Source organism: Protobothrops mucrosquamatus, unplaced genomic scaffold (genome assembly GCF_001527695.2).
Source record: "Protobothrops mucrosquamatus isolate PMUCROS unplaced genomic scaffold, P.Mucros_1.0 scaffold336, whole genome shotgun sequence".
Classification (NCBI taxonomy): domain Eukaryota; kingdom Metazoa; phylum Chordata; class Lepidosauria; order Squamata; family Viperidae; genus Protobothrops; species Protobothrops mucrosquamatus.
The window spans coordinates 668,616-694,519 of record NW_015386674.1 but is presented as its reverse complement, the minus strand read 5'-3'; the positions used below and the strand labels follow the sequence as shown (position 1 = coordinate 694,519).

The 25,904-nt window shown below is 39.0% G+C and overlaps 1 protein-coding gene across 1 annotated transcript in view; it reads left to right on the top strand.

Annotated features, from left to right (window-relative positions):
- Positions 1 to 25,904, top strand: part of CACNA1A (calcium voltage-gated channel subunit alpha1 A) — a 181,525-nt gene that overhangs the window by 143,527 nt on the left and 12,094 nt on the right. Inside the window, exons 38-43 of the mRNA XM_029284026.1 lie at positions 1,613 to 1,713; positions 2,387 to 2,496; positions 3,416 to 3,554; positions 7,015 to 7,128; positions 13,795 to 13,830; positions 25,267 to 25,459. Coding sequence (XP_029139859.1) covers positions 1,613 to 1,713; positions 2,387 to 2,496; positions 3,416 to 3,554; positions 7,015 to 7,128; positions 13,795 to 13,830; positions 25,267 to 25,459 — 693 coding nt within the window. The remainder of the gene's footprint in view (positions 1 to 1,612; positions 1,714 to 2,386; positions 2,497 to 3,415; positions 3,555 to 7,014; positions 7,129 to 13,794; positions 13,831 to 25,266; positions 25,460 to 25,904) is intronic.

Below are 25,904 nucleotides of genomic sequence, written 5' to 3'. Positions count from 1 at the left end.
ATAGGAATAGTTTCATATCTTCATCTTTATCCTGACTGTTTTTGGACTTAAAAACTCTCTTTATAAGCCATTTAAGCATTAAAAATAACATGATGTTAAAAACCATTTTTAACTATCAGTATCAGTTTTTGGATTCCTTTTCTTGAAATTCATTGTAACTTATTTCAGCTTTGTGGTTATAACTGATAACTACACAGATATTTATTTCTTTTTTCCAAAATCCAAAAGCTAGCTAAGAAGTCTCTAACCTCTTTTAATCCAGTGTATTGTTCTAAGGCACTGTTTTCTCCTTTAATTCTGAGCCAGAGATGTGCAGTCATAGAATTGGGGGGGGCAGAGGGGGGAGGTTTGTCTAATTTTCCAAATCTGGATAGCACAGATCACTACCTTCTGATTGAAATATTCACTAGATATTTCATTGGCTCACAGTAATTTTCCTATGTATTTATGGAGGAGACAAATCCTATATCCTAAACCAGACATGTCAAACACAAGGCCCGGGGGCCGGATGCGGCCCACGAAGTGGTTTCATGTGGCCCGTGAAGCCATTCTAGAAACAGTGAGGGAATGGCCCCCGCTGCCAGCCGGGAGCCAATGTACAATTTTGTGGTGGCCATCTATGCTGAAATGCATTCAGTCTTAGCTCCACAAGGCCGTCCAGAAACAGTGAGGAACCAGCCCCTGCCGCGTCGGCCCCACCCCCTGGGTGCATGCTGAGGAGGTGTCACCCTTTGTGAGGAATGAAGAAATGCACCATGCCTTGGCACTTGCCCCGGTCCCACCCCCTTCTGCCAGAGACCCTCAGATCTGTTCCACTCCTGCCCAGGCCCCCACAGGCACCCTTGACGCAAACGATGTAGAGCTGGCCATGCCCACCCAGTAGGCCACACCCACTCCATCCACGCCCACCCAGTAGGCCGCACTCACCCTGGCCACACCCACTCGGCCCCCCAAGGGCAACCGCAATGCTGATGCGGCCCTCAATGAAATTGAGTTTGACACCCCTGTCCTAAACCATCAACTTAGATTATGACATACCTTTTCCTCTTCCCTTAGAATGATGAACAATATTGAAATTAACACCCTCTGAAATATCCTCACTTAGGCTACACTTCACCCCAGATTAGATTGATATATGAGAGGGATAGAAGAGAAAACTACTCTAAAATGCAGGAGTTTTCTGGGGTGCTTAGCCACTGATTTGCTTCTTGCTGATTTAGGCAGAAAGCTTACTCTGGCAGAAAAGCAGGACTTTGTATGTTTTTGCAAAGCATAAAATTGTTATAACAGATCAGAATATAAAGTCATCTTCTCCTTCTCCCTCCTCCTCCTCCTCCTGTCTGCCTGCAGTGTACTGTTTCATAAAATATTCCCATCAGATTTACTATTCAAGGCTATTTGTACTGTGCCTCGTTATGTGATGGTTTATATTCAAAGACTCAGTCACTCAACTTCCTTTTCCCTTCCAAATAGCCATTGGGGCAGCAGGTGTAGTATCCTGAGAGAATGTCACTGGTCAAATATTTTGAATCTAAAGACTGGAGAGTTGCCAAGGAAGCACTAAGCTGGAGGAGGATGTTTGGTTTTTTGTTTTGTTTTTCTTACTTTGCAGCTACTGACTTGACAGTGGGGAAAATCTATGCAGCCATGATGATCATGGAGTATTACCGCCAGAGTAAGGCTAAGAAGTTGCAGGCCATGAGGGAGGAGCAGGTATGTGAAAACTGTAAATGTAAAAAAAATGTGCCACAGTTTCCAAATCTGAAAATATTGATGTATGCTTTCCATTTACAGCAAACCATGTGTGCTTTAAAATAACCTTAAAATTTTAAAAAGGTGATGTTTTTCTTTAGTGATTACTCCTAATTCTTGTTACACATGTTAGGTTACAATTCAACCCATTAAATGCAATTAATTGATCCTTCTGGAGTACAACAAGTCTTGGGACAGGTTCACAGTGGACCAAATTATGTTCCACAAAGTGCTATGGCCTGGCTAGAAAATTCCATCACTTGCATGCATGTGTGCAAATCCATACACTTTTATATTCTCCTTTAATTAAATGTTTTTAGAGAGCCAAGAAACTTCAACAGCAAAGAATAGATGCGCAATATAAAAATAATTTAAAAGTTCTTTCTTGTTTCAGTATAATAACAATTGTGATTTCCTTTTTTGCCATCTGTGAGCTAGGTCTCCTTAGAACTGTTATTTTCATATTCTCAAAATTTATGAAGTTGGAAGGCAAACGATCAATCATTTGTTCTAACAGTTTTCCAAGCGGTCGAAAATTTACTGAAGGAAAAAAACGGTGATCTGATGTGTCTAGATTAGAAAATATCTCCAAGTTTTTTAAACATAAATGTTTGTATCATCCCGTTCCCTTTAGAATCGGACACCACTTATGTTCCAGCGCATGGAACCACCTTCTCCATCCCAAGAAGGTGGCCAAGGACAAAATGCCCTTCCTTCCTCTCAACTGGATCAAGGAGGTGGAATGTGAGTGCTGGTTTATATAGGATAGTTCCGTCCCTACAGAAACAAGTCCTTCAGATGACACGCCTACTGAACCATTGTCACTACTAGTGCATTAGAAATTCAGTGAATGGTTAATACTCTGTCACTGGAAACAGGACCATAGTCAGTAAATCTGTGCCTTATTTTGAGGACAAGAGATTCCATCCATAACCTCTACAAAAAGGATGTGATAGATGACAATATGAAATTCTGTAGAGAAATTACCAATCGCTTTGGAAATTACCAATAGGCCAGGGATTGGAAACTATTTTGTAACTGAGAACTACATTTTCATTTTGTAATATTACTTAGCCTTCAAAAGCCACACGGGGCCTGGCAACTGACACAATATTATCACCACAATCACATTACTATTAACCAGTGCTTTTTTTCTAAAAAAAAAAAAAAAAAAGGTGCCAGAACTCACACACGTCATACAACCCGCCTTGCCTACCCTACAAGGTTCCATCCAAAAAAGGTGCTGGAACCCCGTTCTGGGCGTTCTATGAGGGAAAAAAGCCCTGCTATTAACATCAAGAAGCTCAGAGATGCACTTTTGGGGTCAATAAAGATAGTTAGTTTCCCATTCCAAGGAAGTCTTGCTATGCCTCTCCCCAGTCTTCCAATCTTTTTTGTGAAGAGGACGTGATGGTGCAGTGCACTGGAGAACACAATGATCACTCTTCATCTTCTAGACTAGCAGTATAAACACAGCCAATTATTTTGCCGGAATATCAACACAGATCTGGAAAAGCAAGGCCAACTTAAAAGTGTTTTTATTTTATTTACACATGAGTTATAAATGCTTGGGGAATGGACAAATAAACAGATTATGATTGTGCACATAGACTCATAATGGTTTGGAAAATGTATGGTTGGAATATGACTTTTCTATTTCCAGGAGTGTACTGGAAGGAGGAATGAAGGAAAGTGAGTCATGGGTCACGCAAAGAGCACAGGAGATGTTCCAGAAGACAGGAACCTGGAGCCCAGAGCGAGGGCGCTTAGAGGAAATACCCAATAGCCGGACCAATTCCCAGGTGGTTTGTATGCCAGCAAGGTGTTTGAACTGGCAGTTATCTATCTCTGCTTTTTGTTTTTCTTATCCCTGCCTGTCATGCACCTATAAAGCCAGCTATACAGCAGAATTTTTCAGAAAAGTGTTCTTTACTATGAGAAGTTCTATATTCCATCAGATCATAGGACCAAAAGATAGAACTTGATTAAGCCAATACGGATTGAGTATTTATTTGAGTGACACATAACCGCAATTATTGCCTCACCATTCTAACTATGAAATTTGATAGCGCAATACAATAAGTATACGTTGAGTTGCAAACTGTATTTGTAGTGAAGGCAGACTGTTCATCTTTCCCTTTCATTCATATAATATTGTGTGAATTGATCTTGTTTGTATTTTTTAAAGAAAAAAATAGGGCTTCAAAAGTAAAACAAACCTTCACAAGCACAATACCCAAACTGTGTGCATTTTACAAGTTTTATTCTGAGAAATTACCTGTGCATGTATATGTAAATTTCACTGATGTTCAATATCTCCTGCTTGAGGTAATAAGGCAATCCTATCCTCCAATGAAGGATCCATTAACTTAATTTAAGGATCCATTAACTTAATCCATTCACTATTTTCAGACATTTGTATTCATGTGTGTTATTCAGCATATAGTAAAAGTTCTGCAATAATACGTAGTGATTAATTGACTCAAAGGGAATTTATTAGCAGCTGTAAGATAGATTTGATAATAGTGATGATTATTAACATCTATTCACCTCTTATGCTAAAGTCATCTCACAGCCAACATTCTGCATTATTGAATCATCCCATACAGGTATTCCTCAACTTACAATCATAATTGAGCCTGGAATTATAGTCTTAAGTCATGTTGTCAAATAGTCACTACATGACTGCACCTGATTTTATGACTTTTTTTGCGGTTGGTATAAAGCAAATACCAGGATCATTAAGTGAATACTATAGTTGTTATATAAATCCACTGTCTGCACTGGGCTTCTGTCAAAAAAATCATAAAGTGCAATCGTGTGATTGCAGCATGCTTCAAACAGCCATAAATGTGGACCAGTTGCCAAATACCCAAAATCCAACCACATGACTGGGGGAGGCATCAGAACTTCGAATTTTGATCATAGGTAGTCCTTGGGAGGTCTGTCATAACTTCAGACAGTCACTAAGTGACCGGTAGTAAGTCAAGGACTAACTGTATATGTTACTGGTTGCTTTTGTCTGGAAGAGGATTGAGTTGTTATTAAAAACAAGAGATTATTGACACCTTCCAACTCTTATTATTATTACTATTATTATTATTATTACATCCTCAAAATAGCTACACAATTATTCTACTGTACACTTTCTTTGAAGAATCTGGAAGTGGCCTTAGGCTGTGAATTTATGGATTTGGGAGGATGCTTCCAAATTAGGCTTTTATTCTACAATTGCTCTACATGTCAGACATGAAAAGCACTGCAGGAATGTATTTCCTTGGATATGTAGGACCAGGTTGGGGACAGATATATTTAACCACCTTCAGTGCTGGAAAGGTAATCAAATTCATATTATAATTAAAATCAAGAATTTTCAAGGATTGGAAGAGTAGAAAGTAATATCTCTCAAACTGAGCCCACAGTATCAACTAATCAATATAAATTCCATCCTAATTAGATGATTGAAATTAATAGATAAATCTAATTGTATTGTTTCAAATTAGGTAATATAAAATCATCATCATCATAACAAAGATAGTATATTAACAAGGAGAATCTGGGTATTTCTTTCCCTAAAAAAACATTAATTTATCAATTTATTTTAAATATTTAAATGGAATTAACATAGGCATTGCTCTTTAAGTATCAGCCTTGATTCAAAATGTATGTGTCACCTCATGGCAAGATGGGTAGCAAATACATTTAATAAATAAATAAATATCAATTCTTCTTCACAAATTCAACAGCCTTTTCCTCCATCTCTTTATATTGTATTTTACCTCCATGATAAATTTTGAACTCTTCTTATATATTAAACTGGATATTTTCCTAGGGAAAGTAGTAGTTATTGGACAATTATATACAGACTAATTCTCTCTACAACCTTTTGCACTTTCTTACTCATGGTATCATATTTGATCTACTCCAATTTTTGCACCAGTAACTTCTACAGAGTTACATATAGATAGTGAACATTGGAAAAAAAACCCCAAAATTATAATCTCCATAAAATGATATTTTATTGATATTCAGCTAAACTAATTTCTTTAATTTCATCAGATTGTTTTACTGGGCTTACCAAAGTTTATAACACAAAATTAAAAATTAATGGAGTTGAGGAACATTCCTAATGAGAGATTTTTGGTGCTCTCTGAGCTTGTTTTCTTGCAGGCATTTCATAATTTAAACTAGGTAACATCATCGGTTCTAGTCCTAGAAACAATCAAGCTCAGAGGGCACCAAGGACCCCTCATTTGAACCCAAACCTACAAATATTCTCTTTTATTAGAACATTCCTAATGAATTCCATGGTGCATTTTAACCACTAATAAAATAACCGGGTTAGCAGTTAATATGAGGATAGATTAAGATAGTAAATTATAGTAAAAGAAATAAATTATATAGGAAATCTAAACTTAGATATAAATTTGATTTGACCCATATGAAAAGCTTTTTCACATCCAAAGAAGCCAGCAGTATAGGTAGATAAATGTTATCTGCGTACAAAGCTATTATATCAAATGGAAGCCATATATTATGTGCAACTTGATGCACTTCATATAACCAGATTATGCAGGATGAGTTATTGCAAGTAATAACTACTGAAATTTCACAAATGTAGCTGCAAAATCTTAGCAACAACTTTTGACATAGATACCAGCTGAAGTACATTGGTAGGATCCATAACAGATTTCATAATTTCACGTGATGTAAGCTTCACATATAACCCTGGCAGCACTTTATTTTTGAAAAAAAACACCTAAAATATCCCCAGATGTACAGAACATACTTCTTAATTTTTTTTATACCAGGCTCGATGATTATCCCATCTAGTCTAAGGGCTTTTCCAAATGTCATCGTATCAACAGAATATAGAGAGAGTACCTGTATTGCTCATATATATTCCAGTGTTGAAGCACTTTGGAGATAATTTTTCTTGTACCAATAAGGTACTGCTATATTCTGGGAGCTCCAAGAATATCTCAGTGTTTAATTTTGTCTTTAAAATTCCTTGGGACATAGAGATGCATGTATTGAAACAAATGTTCATTTCTTCTGACGAGCTGGAGAACAATGAAGTCTGCTGTGCTAGAAAAAGCACTTAAAATATTTAGCAACAGCTAAGTAATTTTTTTAAATATTGCAGTATCTCTTCAGCTTTGCAGTTTATTAATTTATTCTCCCAATTCCTCAGCTGTTAAAAAGAACAGCATTTCTTCTATTAGTTTCTTCTGATCCTAACATCCTCCTTGTCTAATTAAGTCTGTAGAGATGCGAGAGATGGCAAAAGATGGCTACTCAGATAGTGATCAGTACTTACCCATGGAGGGCCACGGAAGAGCTGCCTCCATGCCACGATTGCCTGCTGAAAACCAGGTGAGGGTTTTCTTTTTTAAATTTGCATCCTGTTTGAACTTGAGAAGCTATGGTAACTTCCTCATCTCAGCATCCTCTTGTTTCTAAGGTTGTCATTCTGTTTGACAAGTATTCACTCACTTAAGGAGACAGTGATGCTAGGGCCTGTACTGATGCAAAATGAAAGAATGTTTCCCAACCTTCCTGTCCTGTTCTTCAGATAAGGACCGCACAATCTTTCCAGGAATTATCATGCTGTGAACGCTTTGCTTTTACATCAGACATGAAATGGAAACACATTCCAGCAAGTGTTTTCCAAAAGACAATTAAGATCATTTATTACTTATATCCAGAAAGGATAAGGTTACTTTTCAATGTGATATTTCATTTAAATTACATTTGAAAAAGAGATGATGTCATAACATAAATATAAAATTTAAAAAAAAGTTCTTCAGAATTTTTTAAAATAATAATACATTTATCCATTTAGAAAGGGGTACATGAAAAACACTGCCTATTGCAGATCACAGCATCTATTATCCTTTAGGACTCTCCAATCCCACTTAGTCATAGGCTGCATACTGACAAGGTTGAGGGGCAGGTATAGGTCGGTCTTTTCCATCTGTGATTGAAGATGTCTCTTGACACTACTTCTTGGATTCTACCTCTCATTTGGATCTCATTAAATTCATGCAAGATGCTTATTTCTCCTAAGCTAGAAGATTTGTGATATTGCTGCCTAAATCCTTCTAAAAATATTGTTGAAAGTGTGCTTTACATGTATCAGAAGAACCAAAGACAAGATACAGAAGGACAAAAGAAACAATGTAATCTACAAAATCAAGTTTAACAATTGCAACCAATTCTACATGGGAGAAATATCACATCAATTAAAAACCAAGATCCATGAACACCAGCCTGGCAGTCAAACACCACAATCCCAAATCCTTAATCTCTACCCACCCTGACATCAAACAAAACCAGTTCGACTGGAGCAATACAAAAATCATTGGCCACACTGGCACTCCACAAGCAATTTCATCAACAGACACAATGACCAGCCTACAACCGGCCTATGAACCCCTCAGAATCCAAATCAACTGCACAGCCAACCAGAGACAGCACCAACCCTCAACCAACCCATGCAAACTCCCCCAACCAGCACTTCACCTCCCGATGACCCTCATCTGATGTAACCTCCCCATCACAAGACTCTCACTGATGACTCACACCTGACCCATCACAAGACCCTCACTTGATACACCCACACCTGACCCATCACAAGACTCATCACAAGACCCTCACTTGACACACCCACACCTGACCCATCACAAGACCTACTGACCACATAAAGCCTTTATAAACAGAAGAACACTGACACTCCCTAAACTCTGCTGAAGATTTACCTAGCCTGATAATGAAACCAATCCACAAGCTCTGAGAATGAATCTTCACCCTTATCCTACACCCGAGCTACAGATATTCACCACTATTGCAAAGTTAACTCTATTCTGATGTATTTATTCACGGATGATGGAAAAACTAATATAACTCCTAGTAATATCACAAAGTCAGCATTCCTGGCTACCACTGCCTGCAACTCTATTCCTCTTCCAATAAACCAAGATTTCACCTTAGGCAGGGAAGTTCGTGAATTGTTTTACAGCCTTCTATTCTTATGCTGGTGATCAATGTAAAAGGACCAAGCAATCCAGCAGAGACAGAAATGAATGTGCATTCTCAGTCTTGGCAAAGAGAACAGCATGATGAGAGGTATAGATCTGCAGACACTTTGCCCTGCCTCTACTCCAAGCTACTGTTACCTGTTCAACTATCATTATGAGGCATTAACAATCGGCAACCATTGAGAAATTGGTACACATTGCTTTCAATTTGCATCAATAACTAGTGCCCAGTAGTAGATAACATTTACTCCAAACCACATGTGTAAGTTCTCTAGTAGCAAACTAAGCTCATATTGCAGCCAAGAATTAAAACAGTAAATGATGGGGGCAAGCTGTGTTTCTTAAATATTTTTTAAAAAAATTACTAACTTAACAAAATAAGCAAATCCTACTTCAAGAGATATTTTTCATCCAAGGTGAAAAAAAATGCCAAATCTCTGTCAGAAGAAGAATAAAGGAGTTTAGATATTTATTTATTTATTTATTTATTGGACTTATGTCCTGCCTTCCATTTAGGAGCCAAGACAGCATTCCCAGTACTCCTTTCTCCCATTCTCTCACAAGCGCCCTTGTGGGCTGCCTTGTTTTACTTTTATCTAATGTCCAATGGAGCATCCTACAATACCTAGGAACTGCAAATTACATTTCCCTTGGCTCACATACCTGCTGCACGGCTGTCCTATGATGGTTTCACCCAGATTTAATGCCTCAGTAATAATCATTTTTTGTTGCCTTTGTCATCCTTAGTTGGATGCACAAATTCTACTCTAATGGTGCTGTGAGCAAACTAGAAATTTATTTTATTCTATTGGTTTATAGAGGGTTGTTTTGTTATGCTAGTCATGTCCCCTCTCTCTGCATCTTCAATGCCGAGTGGAGGAAAAAAGCTACAGCTGTCAAAAAGCTATCAAGTTTGAGAAGCTATCTGGATATGGCCTGCCACAGCACAGCTCCTATCAGAGTAAAGGCTCTGACCTTCAGCAGCTATTGTTCAGCTAACAATGTTCTCTTCCTAATCTGGCATGCAGCATGTGTTATAGTAGCAAATTTTATAGGTTCTGATGCAATCTCAGCAATCAGTGTTGTGCTAGATTGAGGGTGGGGAGGATGAAACGACGAGCTTAAGTGTGGGGGCTCTTTTGCTAAGCATGTGCCAAGCAGCAGTCGCTCTTAGCATGCTCTGCTATGTAGAAGCATTTACTGTTTTACCAACAGGCTAAGCATCTTTATGTTTCTGTGTATATGTGTGCAAGTGAGAGCTTGGGCATACTGTTATTTGAAGAAATTGCTCAAAGTAAGTGTACCATCTGCAACATTTCTTGCACAACTATACTTCTTGCTTCCGGCAGGAGGGACTACATCTTAATTTGCAAATATCTCAAGAGTCGGAATTTGGTGAAAACTTCAGCTATGGCAACCTAACTACAAAACAGTGGCCTTGCCTTTATAGTACAAACATAATGATCGTATTAACAGTCTTTACCAACTTGATGTGTTGCAATCAAGCAGTCTCTAGTCATTCTGCAGTAGTCATTGACATTGGCTGAATGTAATAGGAATCATTTCCCAGTCCATCTGATATGTCTAAAAGTGTTCACAAAATTCCATAGCCTTCAGAATGACAAAATGAGTGTCATAGTGTTGTCATGCAAGCTCTTCTTTTTACATATGTGCTTGTGACATCACAACACAGATTCTAAAGGAAAGGAGTTTGTGTCACAATGGCATGCATTTGTTTCATTGTTTTCCCACTCCTGCAGTTGGCTTTGTTTTGTACTAGACTGGTAAAGGTCCCCACCATGATGATCTCTGACAAAAGAAAGCTACCTTGGGCAAACTGCATTTTAATTTAGAATAGCATTTGGTTTTCAGTATTCTCAGTAAAGGGTACCTCATCAATAATAATGATGCATATTAAGAAAATACAGGAGAAAATCTTAATGCTTTGATTCAGTGCTGGTACTGGATTAATAATGCCTGCAATGTAGTCTGATTGAAGAGTAGTCTAACCAGTTCCTAGATGAAAGTGTTGCTTTATACGTCTAATCATGGGAACTATGGTGCAAAACAATGGGTCCTGTTTATAGGGAAGGCAGCAAATGGTATTGATTCTCCTTTACCCTTTTGCATGAGCTTTGCTTCAGATCACCAGAGCTCAGAGACAGAGAGCATTAAGGGGACAGAAGATGAATCTGCTAAATGTTTCACAGTGACAGCTCAAAGTAAGGATCAGACAAGTCATCTCAGACAAGTCATAGTATTTCTAAGAAATGTGATAACTACCACACCGCCACACTGCCTGTATTTGATCTTCCCAAATTTGGTAATTTTGTTTCCTTAATACTATATGCATGCACATATTTTACTTGCCCTATGCTGTCATTAGAATTCTTGATCATTTGGTAGGGTTGCCTTTTCTCTTATGTCACAGCTTCAATAAACCATAAGAACTCCACGACAGCCCTATTTTTTTGTCTGGGTGAGATGAATCCTGGACATTGCTATAAAATTTTTGCTGTTGCTATTTGTTCTTTGGGTTTTTTGTAAGAAGTAAAGAAAATTACATAGTTAAATAGTTACTGCTGGTAAATGCTTATCCAGTATATAATTTAGGGTTGACTCATGTAGTTCTGTTGAATTGACACTTTGTAAACAATGTCCATACAAAAACTATCTTGAAAGGACTGATTCTTATCAAATGAATACAATTTTAGATTCTTTTATTATCTTATTTAAATCATTTACTTCAACCTTTACCCCAGGGAGTACCTTTAATTACTGCATTTATACATTCTCCTCACAGAAATGCATGAATAGTCCTACATTACTTTTCTGTTCCAAATAGAGTAGCTTTTGAAATGTTCCACTGAAGACACTAATCACATTGCATGTACAGTTTGAAGCTGGACTTACTTCAGTGCCCTCTGAAATAAAATCCAACAGGTTAGGTAGATACTTTCCAAATACGTCTTTCACTATTTCAACCTCAGAAAAATAGTAGAGGCTGGAAAAATTCAAGAAGCCCTTGCACGTGTTCTTAATCGCTTCATTCTTGTAGGACTTTGAAATAATTCAAACTATATTAGGAAGTTTTACAACAGAAATATTTCTTTAAGAATTGCCCAGAGACAATGGGCAGGATAGAATAGAATAGAATAGAATAGAATAGAATAGAATAGAATAGAATAGAAACTACAGATATGCCCACGGGAGGCTACACTCTTTTAACAGTCTTAATTTGCTCTAAAGTATCATTTTATCTTTGGCTTGTTGGGATGATGCCATCTTAATACTTTCTATGACAGGGGCAGGTATCTTTAATTTTGTTGCTGTAATCACCATAAAGTTCAAGATGAGCTTCAAGTCTTCCTACACACAGTGTAAGAGTTTCCAGCTCAGGGAAGTTTAATTCATCTCTCTGAAAGTTTCTAGATGCCTCCTATTTTACTGCTTTAGATATGCAAAATAAAGCATTCTGAAAAATCCACTTAGCAGAGATATTTATGAGGGTACTACTACCGGTCAAACTGACAACAGCAGCAGAAAAAATAAGGGTGATTAATTAAAATGCAGCTACCAATGAAGAAAATAAAAGCACCCATTTGCTATTTTCTCAGTTTGTGACCATCTGGAAGAAGACTTTCTTAACTCCCTATTCTATATCACCCTCACCTCATGCTTGTACAGTAAAAGGCTGTCTTGGTCAAACAGCATGTTCAACAATCACTAGATTACTTGATCATATAGTCTTTCTCCACCATGGCAAGTCTTTTTTCTCAAATTATCCTATAATAATAGTATTCAAATCTGCATCTATATATCTATCCATACATACATGCAAATGTGTATGTATCTTTATTTCTCCTTTTTGGAGGAGAGGGTTATGCAAGTGCTACTTTGTATAACCTTTCAAAGGAAAATGGTTACTTATCCAGTTCTAACAGATAAAACAGCTTTTCTGTTCTTTAGAGCAGAGATCCTCAACCTTTTGGGCACCAGGGACTGGTTATGTGGAGAGAGAGTTTTTCCACGGACTGGAGGGGGCGTGGTTTTGTGTGCTGCCTGCATCCCGCGGATGGGGCTTTGCTTGTTTGTGTGGCCTGGTTGCTGGCATGCCGCGGCCCGGTACCGGTCCACAGACCTGGGGTTGGGTGCCCCTGCTTTAGAGACAATTCAAGAATTGGATCACCCAAAAAACTCCCGTGGGAGCAGACTCTGCCAACCTTGCCTACTAGATAAACCAGGCAATATAATCATTCATATTTTACTTATTAGTTCCTTCCACCAAACAGTAGCTCTTTCATCAGCCTATCAATATTTTGACAGGATACAAATAATATTTCAAATTCAAACAGCATATAGGCAATGGATTTCCTATCTTTAATTTTTCAACATCTTTCTGTTTCTAATTTTATAAATGTTCTTCTTTTTTCCACTGACCAAACCCTACTTACAGATTTTTCTGTAGTTTCTGAAGCAAGAATCTGCTTCCCTTGGGTTGGACTGGAGACACTACAATAGAAGAAATAGGAAAATTCAAAAACTATGGGCTGGAGTATTTGTCCGTGTTTGGTTTGTGCATAATGTTGCAGCTTTTAACAGTGGCTGACGGTTCCAATGGCTGGGGCTTGTTGCGGCATGTTTGGGGGAAGATATGGGGCCTTGCTATTATCTCTGCTGCTCTGCTCAGCTCAGCCTTACTCAACTCATCCCTTCTGAGACTGCCTGTCCCTTTGTGGTGTTGTCTAACTTTGTCAGTTTTGGTTGAAGTAATCAAAGGAGGAGATGAGCTTTCAGCACTGGGCTAGACTGGTTTTATGCATAAATATGACATTAACGTGACTATTCTTTCCTTACACTCCCCCCCCATCCCTTTACAGTATTATATTCTAGTTTCTCCTCCCTTCCCCTTGGTCCTATACCTCCCTATGCTTTTATATTTATTTCCTTCTCTCTCTTTCTTTCCCGTTTCTGTGTGCACCGTCTTGTATGGCTGCGACAGAGGAGGAAGGCGCGACCGCGAGGGAATAATCTCAGTGTATGTACTGCAGCCTGGACTCCTGGTTCTATGCGCTCGCTGCCTCCAGTTCCCTTCCCCTGGGCTCCTCAAAGTAGCAAGCTGCCAATTTTATGTGTCCATCTAGTCTTACACACACTTTTCTTTTCTACTCTTTCAACCTGAAGCCCACACGGTGACTTTCCTCATTGCTACATTAAGTACTGTACAGGCACATCTTTCTCTCCAGTCCATGATTCTGTTGTCCTTTTGTCTGCATTAGGCTTTCTCATCAATTACTCTCTTATTCTCTGTTCCTTCCCTCTTCCATTATCTCTGCTTTTAATCACGCTCATTATTCAATTCCTGCCTCTGTTGTCTACCATGCTAGTTTCAGTAGTCACTAAATAGTTCTCTAAGCCCTCTAGCTTAATGGCAAATGAATTTTCCGTGACTACTGTAGTTTAATGGAAAGTTCCTGTTGGGAAAGGGAGCTTTTAAGCTAATTCAGATTTTTATTTTATTCATTGAGCCTAATTTCCATAGTTCCATCTCATCCACAATACTTCAGGTATTTTAAGGTTCTATTCCTTCTTCAACTTGCTACCTTAGAAGGCATGAAAAAAAAACAATAATCATACCAGCAAGATTTTCCTCCCCTTATGAATAATTTTACTAGTGACCAGCCTGTGGCATCTTAAAAGATTTCATAATCCAAAATCCAGTGTATTACGCACATCTTAAACACAAGTTGTCAGTAGTATCACAATCACATATCTGGACAGCAATACCGTATGCTAAATCCAATTTTCCAAAAAGTACTCGATTAAATCCATTGGAATTTCTTTTTCAGTGGTACCCATATGATTTTACTATATATCTATTCAATTTTTAAGATGGTGTAAGATTTTGCTTTGTTTATTTTTGTCCCTTAGATCCCCGTCAGATACCACAAGCAAAACCTATTCGCTCTTCTCACATGTTTCCAATAAACCCTGAATCCTAAATCCTAGAACATTTGCCTTTCTTCCTTGCGCAAGATGATTAGCTGTGCATTTGTAGTTGAAGAATCAGAATTTAGCCAGGCCTTTCAGAACACCTCACTGTACTCAGTCACCAGGCTTTTTTCTTCACAGCAATAGTTCTAGAGGTCAGAAGTGAGAGCATTTAGGTATAACAACAGTTTCCCTTGGTTTCTATAACAAGTTTGGGACTTGAAAGACAGAACTGCCAAAGAAAATGAAGATGCGGCATTGAGTTTTTGATCCCTCTATTGTATGTGTAAACTCTGCAGTTGATACTTGGCTTACATTGCCTTCACTTGGTGAATTGATAGCATAACAGTTATGACATGATCACTGAACATCAGCCCCCAAAATAATTCTGTGCAGTGAATCTATAGAGTTCGTCCAACTAATTGTCTTCCTTATTACTATGACTTTAGTACAAACAAAATGCTTCAGAATTCCTAAAACATAAGTATACCAAATATCATTTTAACAGGGACAAACAAGACTTATAAATTTATTTGAGCCTTCAGGTAAGTTTAGGATGGATAGTATGCCTATTCTAATTCAAGAATCATAAGCTATTCTGTAAGTAATCATTATGTGACTGCAAAAAAGACTAATCAGTTATAAAAGTATAGCTTTAGAGTGATTTCAAGATGAGATTATATATGGTAACATGAATATTTTTTAAAAATGGCATGTAAGATTTAAAAAAAAAGGAGTGTGAAATTATACTAGTTAACAGTTTTTTCTGACATAATGTTGAATATCTCAGGAAAAAATAATTTAGATTGACAGGTATGGATGTTAGGTTAATTTGATGCATTCTGCACAGAAAATTATAATTAATATTTTAGCGGTCCTAAGATAAAACAGAATGAAATTAAAATGTTAGGTTGCAAAGTTCAGCTGTGAAAAAAGGTAGTTATGACTCTGCATTATGGAAGAATTGTAAATTTATTACCCAAGAACAACTCCCCAAACAAGCAAGCAATGCAACAGAAACCTCTGGAGATGACAATCCCTTCTCAGCTATGGAAATCTTAGTCCTTCATTCCTGGAAAGAATTCAATATTTAGATTTTAGGATGTGCCACTGAAAGACTGCAATAATCTCTATCTTCTGCCTTTCCCTTATTACCTTATTCTGCCATTCTGTATTACCTTTTTAATATAGTTGTAAAGTTCGGTCATATGCTGTCTTTTTCATTAAGTTTGCCCATGAAATTGCCATTTTGGAAGAGAGATTGCTTTTCTTATTTCCTGCATCCCATTAGGAATGGACAGGACATCTTGAAGAAGAAAAGCTTCTTCACTTGTAGCTGATGTTCTTTAAGATAATCTCAATCAATTCTGAGTCCTTTCCCCAGATGTTCGTTGCCATGTCTTTCCATTGGTCTCAGAAAACTATCCAGAAAAATTGATTCTAAGTTGCAGTTTACAAAAGGTTTTTTAGCAACTCTGCAATCTTTGTTTGATTACTTACAATTGTGGCTCACCATGCACATCAGTCCTGTATTTAGGAGGCACCCACAACAGTTTTTTGATGGGAAGAGGCTTCTGGTTGCATATGCATTTGTCCCTCTAGGTGGGAAAAGGGGAGAGACATCAGAAAGTACAGCAGTTACAAGTGAGTAATTTCTCTTTTGTTTTCTTTTCCTCTGTGGATCAGAAACTGTTGAGTAGTAAGGGAGCTGGTATTTTGGGTTTTCAGGAAGACCTGAACCTAGACAGTGTTTCTCAACCTTGACAATTTTAAGGCATGTGGACTTCAACTCCCAGAATTCCACAGCCAACTCCAATTCTGGGAGTTGAAGTCCACATGCCTTAAAATTGTCAAGGTTGAGAAACACTGACCTAGAACTTCCAAGATTCTATTTCCAAGCCTGGTATTATTTGTTCAAAACAGTATAAGGAATCAGGTTTCTGGTAGTTCAAGGACAAATAGATCTGAGCGAATCCTTTCACTCTATAATACAGGGAGGTAGTGTTAGTTTTTCCAGGATGATGATTGCTTGTCCAGTTGATCTTTGCTCTGCACAAACATAATGATGGAACACATTATGTTTGTGAAAAGAAATACATTGTAAGATTAAGACACATTGTTGATTATATATGAGTAGAATATTTTCTTTCCCTAAAATTTAGCTAGACTATGCTGAAAACTTAAAACAACAACAGAAATATAGCAACAGGCTTAGTAATTCCAGTCTTGTCTGATATTACTCAGTGGAATGGCTTGCCTCCAGAAATTGTGAATGCTCCATAACTGGAGGTTTTTAAGAAGAGATTGGACAACCATTTGTCTGAAATGGTGGAAAGTCTCCTGCTCAAGTAGAGGGTTGGACTCAAAGATCTCCAAGGTCCCTTCCAGCCCTGTTATTCTATGTTCTATTTCCGGATGGTTTTTATTGAGACATATGCTAATGTTTTTATTTATTTGCCATATTTATATGGTTACCCATCTCACAAGAAGTGACTCTAGGTGGCATGTGAGAATCATTAAAACAATAATTATTAAAATATAAAAAGTCATATTAAAATTGAAAAACACTATTAGAAATTTTAAATATAGAAAGCTACACAGAGAGAATAAAAAGATCCCACAATGGAATCATGTAGGAATGTTTGCAGTTCCCTGGGACACTTAGACCTGGTAACATAACCAGGTCTTGAGGGACATCCAAAATGATAACTGGAAAGAAACTAACCTAATTTGGAGGATGAAAATGTTCTATAGGGCAGGCACCACTGTGGAGAAGGCCCACTTCATGGAACCCATAAATGGCTCCTGGTACCCATAACATGCCTTCTCTGCCAGTTTTAATGGGATGGGCTGACATAATTGGAGAGAGACAGCCCCTCAGACAGTCTGATTATGTACCCTCAAGAATTTTAAAGATTAAAACCAGCACCTTGAATTGCACCTGGAAGCAGACTGGCAGCCAATGCAATTTACAGAGCACACATAATTTACCTGCACTACTATATTCTGCACCAGTTGATGCTTATGGATACTCCTCTAAAGTAGCTCTGTGTAATAGTCCAATGTGAAGATAACTAGAGGAGAAATTACTGTCACCAGACCCTTCCAAAACAGGAAATGGTGCAACTGGTACACAACACAAAGCTGTGCAAAGGCCCTCCTAATATGACTGCCATCTGCTCAGGAGTGAAGTTGTGAGTCTAGGACAGGGGTGTCAAACTGCCGCCCACGGGCCAGACATGTCATGCAGAAGCCACGCCCACCCCATTGCCGGCAATGGCAAAACAGTCCTGATCCGTTGCGCAACGTCACGTGATGTCGTGAGTTTGACATGTCTGGTCTAGGAGAAGCCCCAGATTGTACACCACGTTTGTCTAGGGCAGTATCACCCCATCCACAACCACAGATGACATAGTCCTAGAACCTGATTTAATGGGTCCATCTCCCTATAGTGTATAATGGCACTAGAACAATCCAGGGCTAAGCATGAAGAGGGAGAACCAAGAACTCCCCCAGTTTCAGATCACATACCCACTGCTCCAACAGAAACACCAGATATGGAGCGTGACCACTGTCCAGCGATGGGCTCTGAATTACCTGGGATGGGCCCACGGCCAATGTGGTGCAATCCAGAATGGAATCAAGGAGTTTCTGCAGGGAAGTTAATTATGCAGTAGGGAGGCTGGTACAACAGCAACAATCCCAATTGATGCCCAGAGTCCAGCTTAATGAACAGGATTTAATATCGAATGATCTGTGCTGCAACATCCCTGAAAGCTGTAGGGATTCTCAGAAGACAATCACCAGACCCACTGGCCCAGAGTTTCAGCTGATGCCACACCCAACTCCTGCTTGGCATATTTCCAAAAGGATTACCCCTTACCAGACCCAGCTAGATTTAGTGGTACGTACAAAAGACTTACTTCTCATCAACAATTAAATCACTGATGAGGGATACCTTATTGCAGATTAATCTGGCATTCTGTAGTAGCAGCTAGAGGCCAGGGCTACTGAAAGTCTGCTAACAGGATACTGGGTAGAGATCAAGAAACTTGAACACAAAACTGGTGTATGGCAACAATTCCATGTTCTCCAAAGGTAGCCTGCTCCTCATCTCCCATTATACATTACATTTGCAAGGCCCATTACTACCATAATACCACCTCCATCCTCCCAATGACAGCCCCATCCCCAAAACCAAAAAACCCCAAATCAGAGACTGGGAACCTCCCATCGTCCTCAGCAACCATTTCCAGGAGGGGAAGCTGGGCACCCTGAGACACTAAGTTTCACCAGTTCTCAGTGCCCTCACTAGCCACCATCTTCCCACACACTACCATATACTCACATACAATAGAACACATTCACGCAGAACTCTCACTCACCCTCATTCACCCTATCGCACACACTCACAGGGACCCTCCCCTGCCATTCCCACCAGCCAGTAGGGAGCTCCCCTCATTCACCCATCCCCAATTCCTTCTCTGGGTCTTGCTCAGAAGGAGGAATCAGTCCTTTCATAATAGCATTGCTGCAGATAGGGGAGCCACGTTGTTTCTTTCTTTCTTCCTTCTTTCTTCCTTATCAAGAATACCCAGAAAGAGGGCAAAGTGACCTCTGCGTAGGGAAGAGGGTCCACAGTAGCATGCCCCTCTATTGTAGCCCTCATCCTCTAAGCCAGTGGTTCTCAACCTTTTTAATGCCGCGACCCCCAACCGGTCGTAAGTCGAGGACTAAACCGGTCGTAAGTCGAGGACTAAACCGGTCGTAATTCGAGGACTACCCAACCGGTCATAAGTCGAGGACTTTCCCTGCCCGGGAGCGCCGCGCATGCGTGGTTCCACCCCCTGCGCCGGCCGAGGCATAGCTGGCAAGCGGCAGAGACGGAGCAGGCCGACCACCAGCTGCCCCAGCCCAAGGGAGGTAAGGCACCCGCCGGAAAAGGGAAAAAAATGGTGGAAAAAAAATGGCGGACAGCCTTGCTTGGCGACCCCCGTGAAATGGTCGATCGACCCCAAATGGGGTCGCGACCCATAGGTTGAGAACCGCTGCTCTAAGCCACCACTCAAACAAAGCCTCAAGGTCCAGAGCATATATGCAGGAAAGAACTGGGCAAAGGAGTTTGGCATGTTTTGCCTGGAGAACAGCATTTAAGTAGCTGTTAACAGACCAATTCTTGCATGAGAGATTTATATAGAATCTCAAGATCATGATGGCTGCTTTGTATACGCTGCCACTTGGGGGCATATTTCATATGAACCTCTTTTGCTTTTTATCTTAGAAAGCCTTTGGTTCTTCTGGAGATGAATTATCTCAAAAAGACATTACCACTAAGGCATTCAATTAGGTCTGGCATTCCTTTTTAGAAGGAATGTGGTAAGCTATATTTCACATTGTTTAAGATAGTATAGAAAATCTTATTATAATACGTTCGGGAACAGCTATATTCATAATACGGCAGATAATACAAAAGATATGCAGGTAAGATAACATAAATAAGGATGATGTTATTGCAATTGGCATCAATGTTTCTATCCATAGAATGATCAAGATAGATAATGATAAAAAATTAAAATAAAATAAATAATAAAAATAGTCAAAATCATGATTAATAATTCAAACAAATCAGTTATCTGTAAGGAGAAAAATTTCAACTCCTTCCTTGGGAGCCGAAAGTATGGAAGCAACTTAAAAATATCACTGAATGTTATTCTGATTCTACAGATTTACCTCCATGTTTGAATTCATGAGCGATATAATAATAATTTATTAAACTTGTATGCTGCCCAACCCTCAATGTCCCCAGATGTCTCACAACAATTAAACAAATTACAATAAAACATTTTTAACAAATTCAAGATTTGTTAGAAATTCCAAGATTCAGCTTTCAGTTTTCTGTTTCATCCCTTTTCTATATTTTGCAATTTCAAACATATTGTGATTAAAACTGATTTTTTAAGGAAAATATTCTACTCTTAGGCTGAGACTTGCAAGTCTTAATTTTAAATAGATAGTAAAGCCTAAATGTACTTCCAGCTTAAAACACAATGGGCACATTTAGAGAAACAAAACATTAAAACTACAGTATATGCATTCATAATATAGGAAAGGCAATGTGGCTAAGATCATTTTCTTTGGCAGTCATCAGTTTTTCATCCCACCCACCTGACTTCATCTTTTACAGGATTATTTGAATATATCCCAAAAAATGGAGGGGGGGGTGGAGTGGTGAATCCCACTGGCAGTGAAACATCAGCTGCCACCATCAGCCTCATGTACCAGAAGGACTTCATAGGCATTTTTTCTTAAACATGAACAAATGCAAGACAGTATTTGACTTGAAAGTATGCCTCTTGCTCAGAAAGAAAAAAAGATAAATTGAAGTGATAAGATATCAGGAATGAGTGTGAGAGAAGTGATTAGAAGGATGATGAGAGACAATCTTGGCATTTTGACTTCAGCTAAATAAAGTTTTAGGACTTACCATATATATCTTGTCAATCTTCTCATTAACAATTAAGCTTCCATACTGCAGCTATTTTGTACCATGTTTCCACGAAAATAAGACCCAACCAGAAAATAAGCCCTAGCATGATTTTTAGTGTGCGTCTAATATAAGCCCTACCCCCAAAATAAGCCCCAGTTAAGAGCCCTTGCGACCGCCTGCCCACTCCATCCCACCATCTGCTTGTGGCCGCAACAGGGCAGGAGGTCGCGCGGCACACCATTGTTGCCACTATGAGGTGAGGCAAGGAAGGTGGCAGGGTGGAGCTGCCCCACGTGCCCCACACCCGTGCACCTCAGGGCCCCCACAGCCAGGCCACCCATGCTCTGCCACCAGCAACGGCACCAGCAGCACCAGCAGCAGCAGTCCCGTCCAGCAGGAGCCCTGGCACCCACCCCCCGCCACCTGCCTCTCCTCACCTCGAGGCAGCAGCACCAACACGCCATGTGGCCTCTTGCCCCATTGCGGCTGCAAGCAACCTGATGATGGGACGGAGTGGGTGGTAGCCATGTGGTACATTCAGCAGGGCCCAGCCCAACGATAGCAACGCTCACACTCACCTGCACTGCATGGGCTTCACAGCCCCAGAGTACAATGGCCAAGAGGCCAGCGGGGTGCAGCTGCTGCCGGACACCTTCGGCCTCCACGCACTCGCCACATGGAAAAATGAGACATCCCCCGAAAATAAACTCTAACAGCTCTTTTGGACCCAAAATAAATATAAGACCTGATCTTATTTTCGGGGAAACACGGGTAATAATGTGACAACATCAGATTATTCAATCCCTCAAATTGCCTAACCTTATCTGCCTATTGTAAAAACTTTATATAATGCTATAGATTACTATATGCAAATATTATTTGGTCAATTTTAGATTTACAAATCTCAGCTCAGTGTAGATGAGAAATACAGTATATATTTATTGTTGCTTTTATCTTTATTAATCTACCAATGGATAATGCATGTTGCATTTTATCTATAAAGCTTTGTAATTTCTAAATATAATTTAAACCTAAACCTGGATCACGTTAGTGGAATTCAATACTTTTCACATTATGATAATTTAAAATATCACAATGTGCTGCAGATTTTGTACATACTTTATTTAAAAAAGACTCTTTGATCATCTTGTGGAGGTTTCTGGGTCGAGAAAAAAGGATGGCATTTTCCTTGTGCCTTCCTCCTAAATCTTCCCCAGAAGTCTGGGAAATGGGGAATTAGAAAAAAATGGAATTTGCACAATCATTTCCCTCCCATTCTCCAAAGCTGCAGCACTGACAAAAGCCTTCCATGAATAGAAAGAGATCATAAATCCTGCAGTAGTTACAAGGTTTTGCTTTTTCCTTTTATTTGCTAAGGCTTACTTTTGTGTAAATGTTTTGAGTATGTTTCTCGCTGAGCAGTTCTAGAGCATAGTGAACTGCTCCTCTGAGAGTAAATGTATCAAAGCGTCAGGCCTAACCAAACCTGACAATTTTTAAACTGATATATGTGTCATGAAGAGCAGTAAAGATAAATAAGAGAAATGGGGGCCATGTGTATGTGACTGGATGTTTCCCCTGTGCCCCTAGAACTTTCCATGTTTCTATTAAATTATTATCTTGCATTTAATGTTTTTGGGTTACAAGATCATCTTTTGACATGAGTTCCTGGGGACATTCTCCCTGCTTAAAACTTACCAAACTTCCAGCTCCACCTATTTTTTCCTTATACTTTTAATGGAAAAGCATTACTTAAGAAACTGACAAGCTGAGAAGCACCGATCTCCAGCATAATCTTTATTTCAAAAAAAATGCCTCTGAATTCTATGTAGGCCCCATTAAAGTTAAAATGGTGAGTAATCAAACCCAATGTGTTGTTCAAAAATGTGTCCATCATTCAAGAAAAAATGCGGAGGTAAACTAAACTAATAGAAACCATTAGAGAATGGAACTGTTGTGGAAAAAACCACGATACTTACATCAGAAGACAAGACCACGAAGGGTTGGAGAAGACAGGTTTATTTGTGCACAATGGTTCAGAGCATTAGCATGACAGATTCTGAACCCCGGGCTACTCCCAGGGAGTTATTCTTATACAGACGGCCACCCATGCCTCACACGTAGAGTGACTCTTATCTACCTTTGACACACTAAAACAGAGAAGTTTATATCAAGAGACCACACAAGAGAAAAGAAGACGTTTACACAGAAGGCTATCTTGCCTCACTGCCCAAGGCGGATAATATCTTACACCATCTGTGACTTTCAGTTGGCACTTCTTGTAAGAGGTTGTCTTCATAGCATTAGCACACAGGTTATTTCATTTTAAGCAGGTCAAAACTCACATAATATTTCTCTTATTAAAATAAAACATTTCTTATGACAATTCTCATTTACCCCGGAACAGTTACATGGATACAACTGTTAGATTTAAACAAAGTTAGATTTAAACAAAGTTACAAGCAACAAAGTTACAAGCTATAAGTAACTTCTTAACCAGCAGTCGTAGCATAATAAATGAATATATTGGTATCCAGAATATAAGTATACTTATTTAAAAAGAGACTTTGGATAGATTGGTTGAGATTGTTTAAATCTAATTTTCCTCATTGTGATTAAGGTTCCACCCAGTTACATGGATACAACTGAGGGTGATTTAACCCAATCTCATTCATGGATGGAGGAGGAAGTGAAGGCAACATCCTGGGGGAAATGCAGAAAAAGAAATGTTGGCAGAACGTATTTCTGTAATGGTTAGGTGGGACAGGGAAAAGGTCCTATAAACTAGACTTTCTGTTGTCATATTCCTGAAACGAATTGAAAGTCAGTAGAAATAGTGAAGAGGGAAGAAAATTTTTTTACCTGATTGATGCTGGTTCCAGTCTTAAAGTGCTATTACGTTTGAAATAAATTGTGTACAAGTCCTGGAACAAAATAACAAAAGCTAGAATTCAATAAACCATGCAACAAAGTTACAAGCTATAAGTAACTTCTTAACCAGCAATCGTAGCATAATAAATGAATATATTGGTATCCAGAATATAAGTATACTTATTTAAAAAGAGACTTCGGACAGATTGCTTGAGATTGTTTAAATCTAATTTTCCTCATTGTGATTAAGGTTCCACCCAGATTCATGAAATAGATGATGTGATATATGACACAAAGGAATTATAGTGGCAAAGAAAAACATGCAGAGAGCAAAGGAAGGGCAGTCTATGGTCAGAGGTATCAGAGAATCTAATGGCTTCATCAGAATGATGAAACAAACATTGCAGCATCACAACGCAAACAGCAGATGTACAAAAGGGACAGAGCTTTAGTGGCATTGGTACAAAGCTCATTTCATTGCTACTCTTCCCCTAACATTTCTATCTGTGGAAGCTTGAACTAGGTTTTAGGGTGTATGGAATACTACTTGATTTGTTTTATCTGAGGATGTAAGTAAGTTTTCTTTCTCTTAGGATAGGTAATCTCTTCATGTGTATTTCCTTTGGCCAATGTTCTTTCATGACATTGACCAGAGAAAGTAATGTATGCTTTCATCTCCAGTAAAGAGCATCCATAACCAAAAAAGTTTCTGCTGAGTTGGTGCTCATATAAAATATACCTTCTTTTCTAGCCCATTCAAGAGAGAAATGCAGCATGGCAGCTGTGTTCTTAGCTACATTCATAATGTATCCCTGAGTTCATTGGAAAAGGAGGGAGTCTTGGTTGGTTGTAACAAGATGTTCTAATCCATAATTTAGGCATAGAGCAAATGAAAGAAGAGACTGGTATATGTATCAACAGTTTTGTATATCCCATAGTTTTGTGTTATAGAAAGATGCACTGGATAACCAGTCTGACAGGATATAATTCTACTTCTCTGGCTGGAGCACATTTAGCTAAATAGTCTGTTTCTGTAACTTTATCCCATACTTCAAAAAATCCATTGGCTTTTGTTTTCTTGTAAGGCTCCCCTAATGTTGTTATACTGGTTCTATCTCTCTCCAGACCATTGCCGATACAAGTCCCATGAAACGCTCTGCCTCCATGTTGGGCCACTCACGTTCCAAAGGTACACGCATGGATGATTACTCTCTAGAAAGAGTAATTCCAGAGGATGGCCAGCGACATCACCGCCGACGGGAGCGGACCCACCGTACATCAGAACGTTCACTGAGTCGATACACTGATGTGGACACAGGTAAAAACAATTCAAGACAAATGGAAGCCTATCCTGGGGAATGGGAACCTGTGGCATTCCAGGAAGTTATTTCTCTTCTCCTCTCAGGTGGATGTAATTTCAAAGAAAACACTGGGTGTCAGCCTCCCACAGTTTTTATTTTCTAAGAAAGCCTATGAGGCCCAGGCAGGGTTTATTGATAATTTTGGAAAGGAAAAAAAATGCTTGAGAATAATTCTTTGTTTTGAATATACTAGCTTCCCATCTCTTGTATAACTAACTCCATCTAAGATGTCTGAATGTGGAGTGACAAAAACCATTCCTCAAGAGTCTTCACAGGTAGTCCTCGACTTAAAACCACAATTGAGACTGGAATCTCTGTCACTGAGTAAAACGGTAGTTAAATGAGATGTCCGTGTGATTGATTCGCTTAATGACCGTAATCACAGTATTTCCAGTTCTGGTT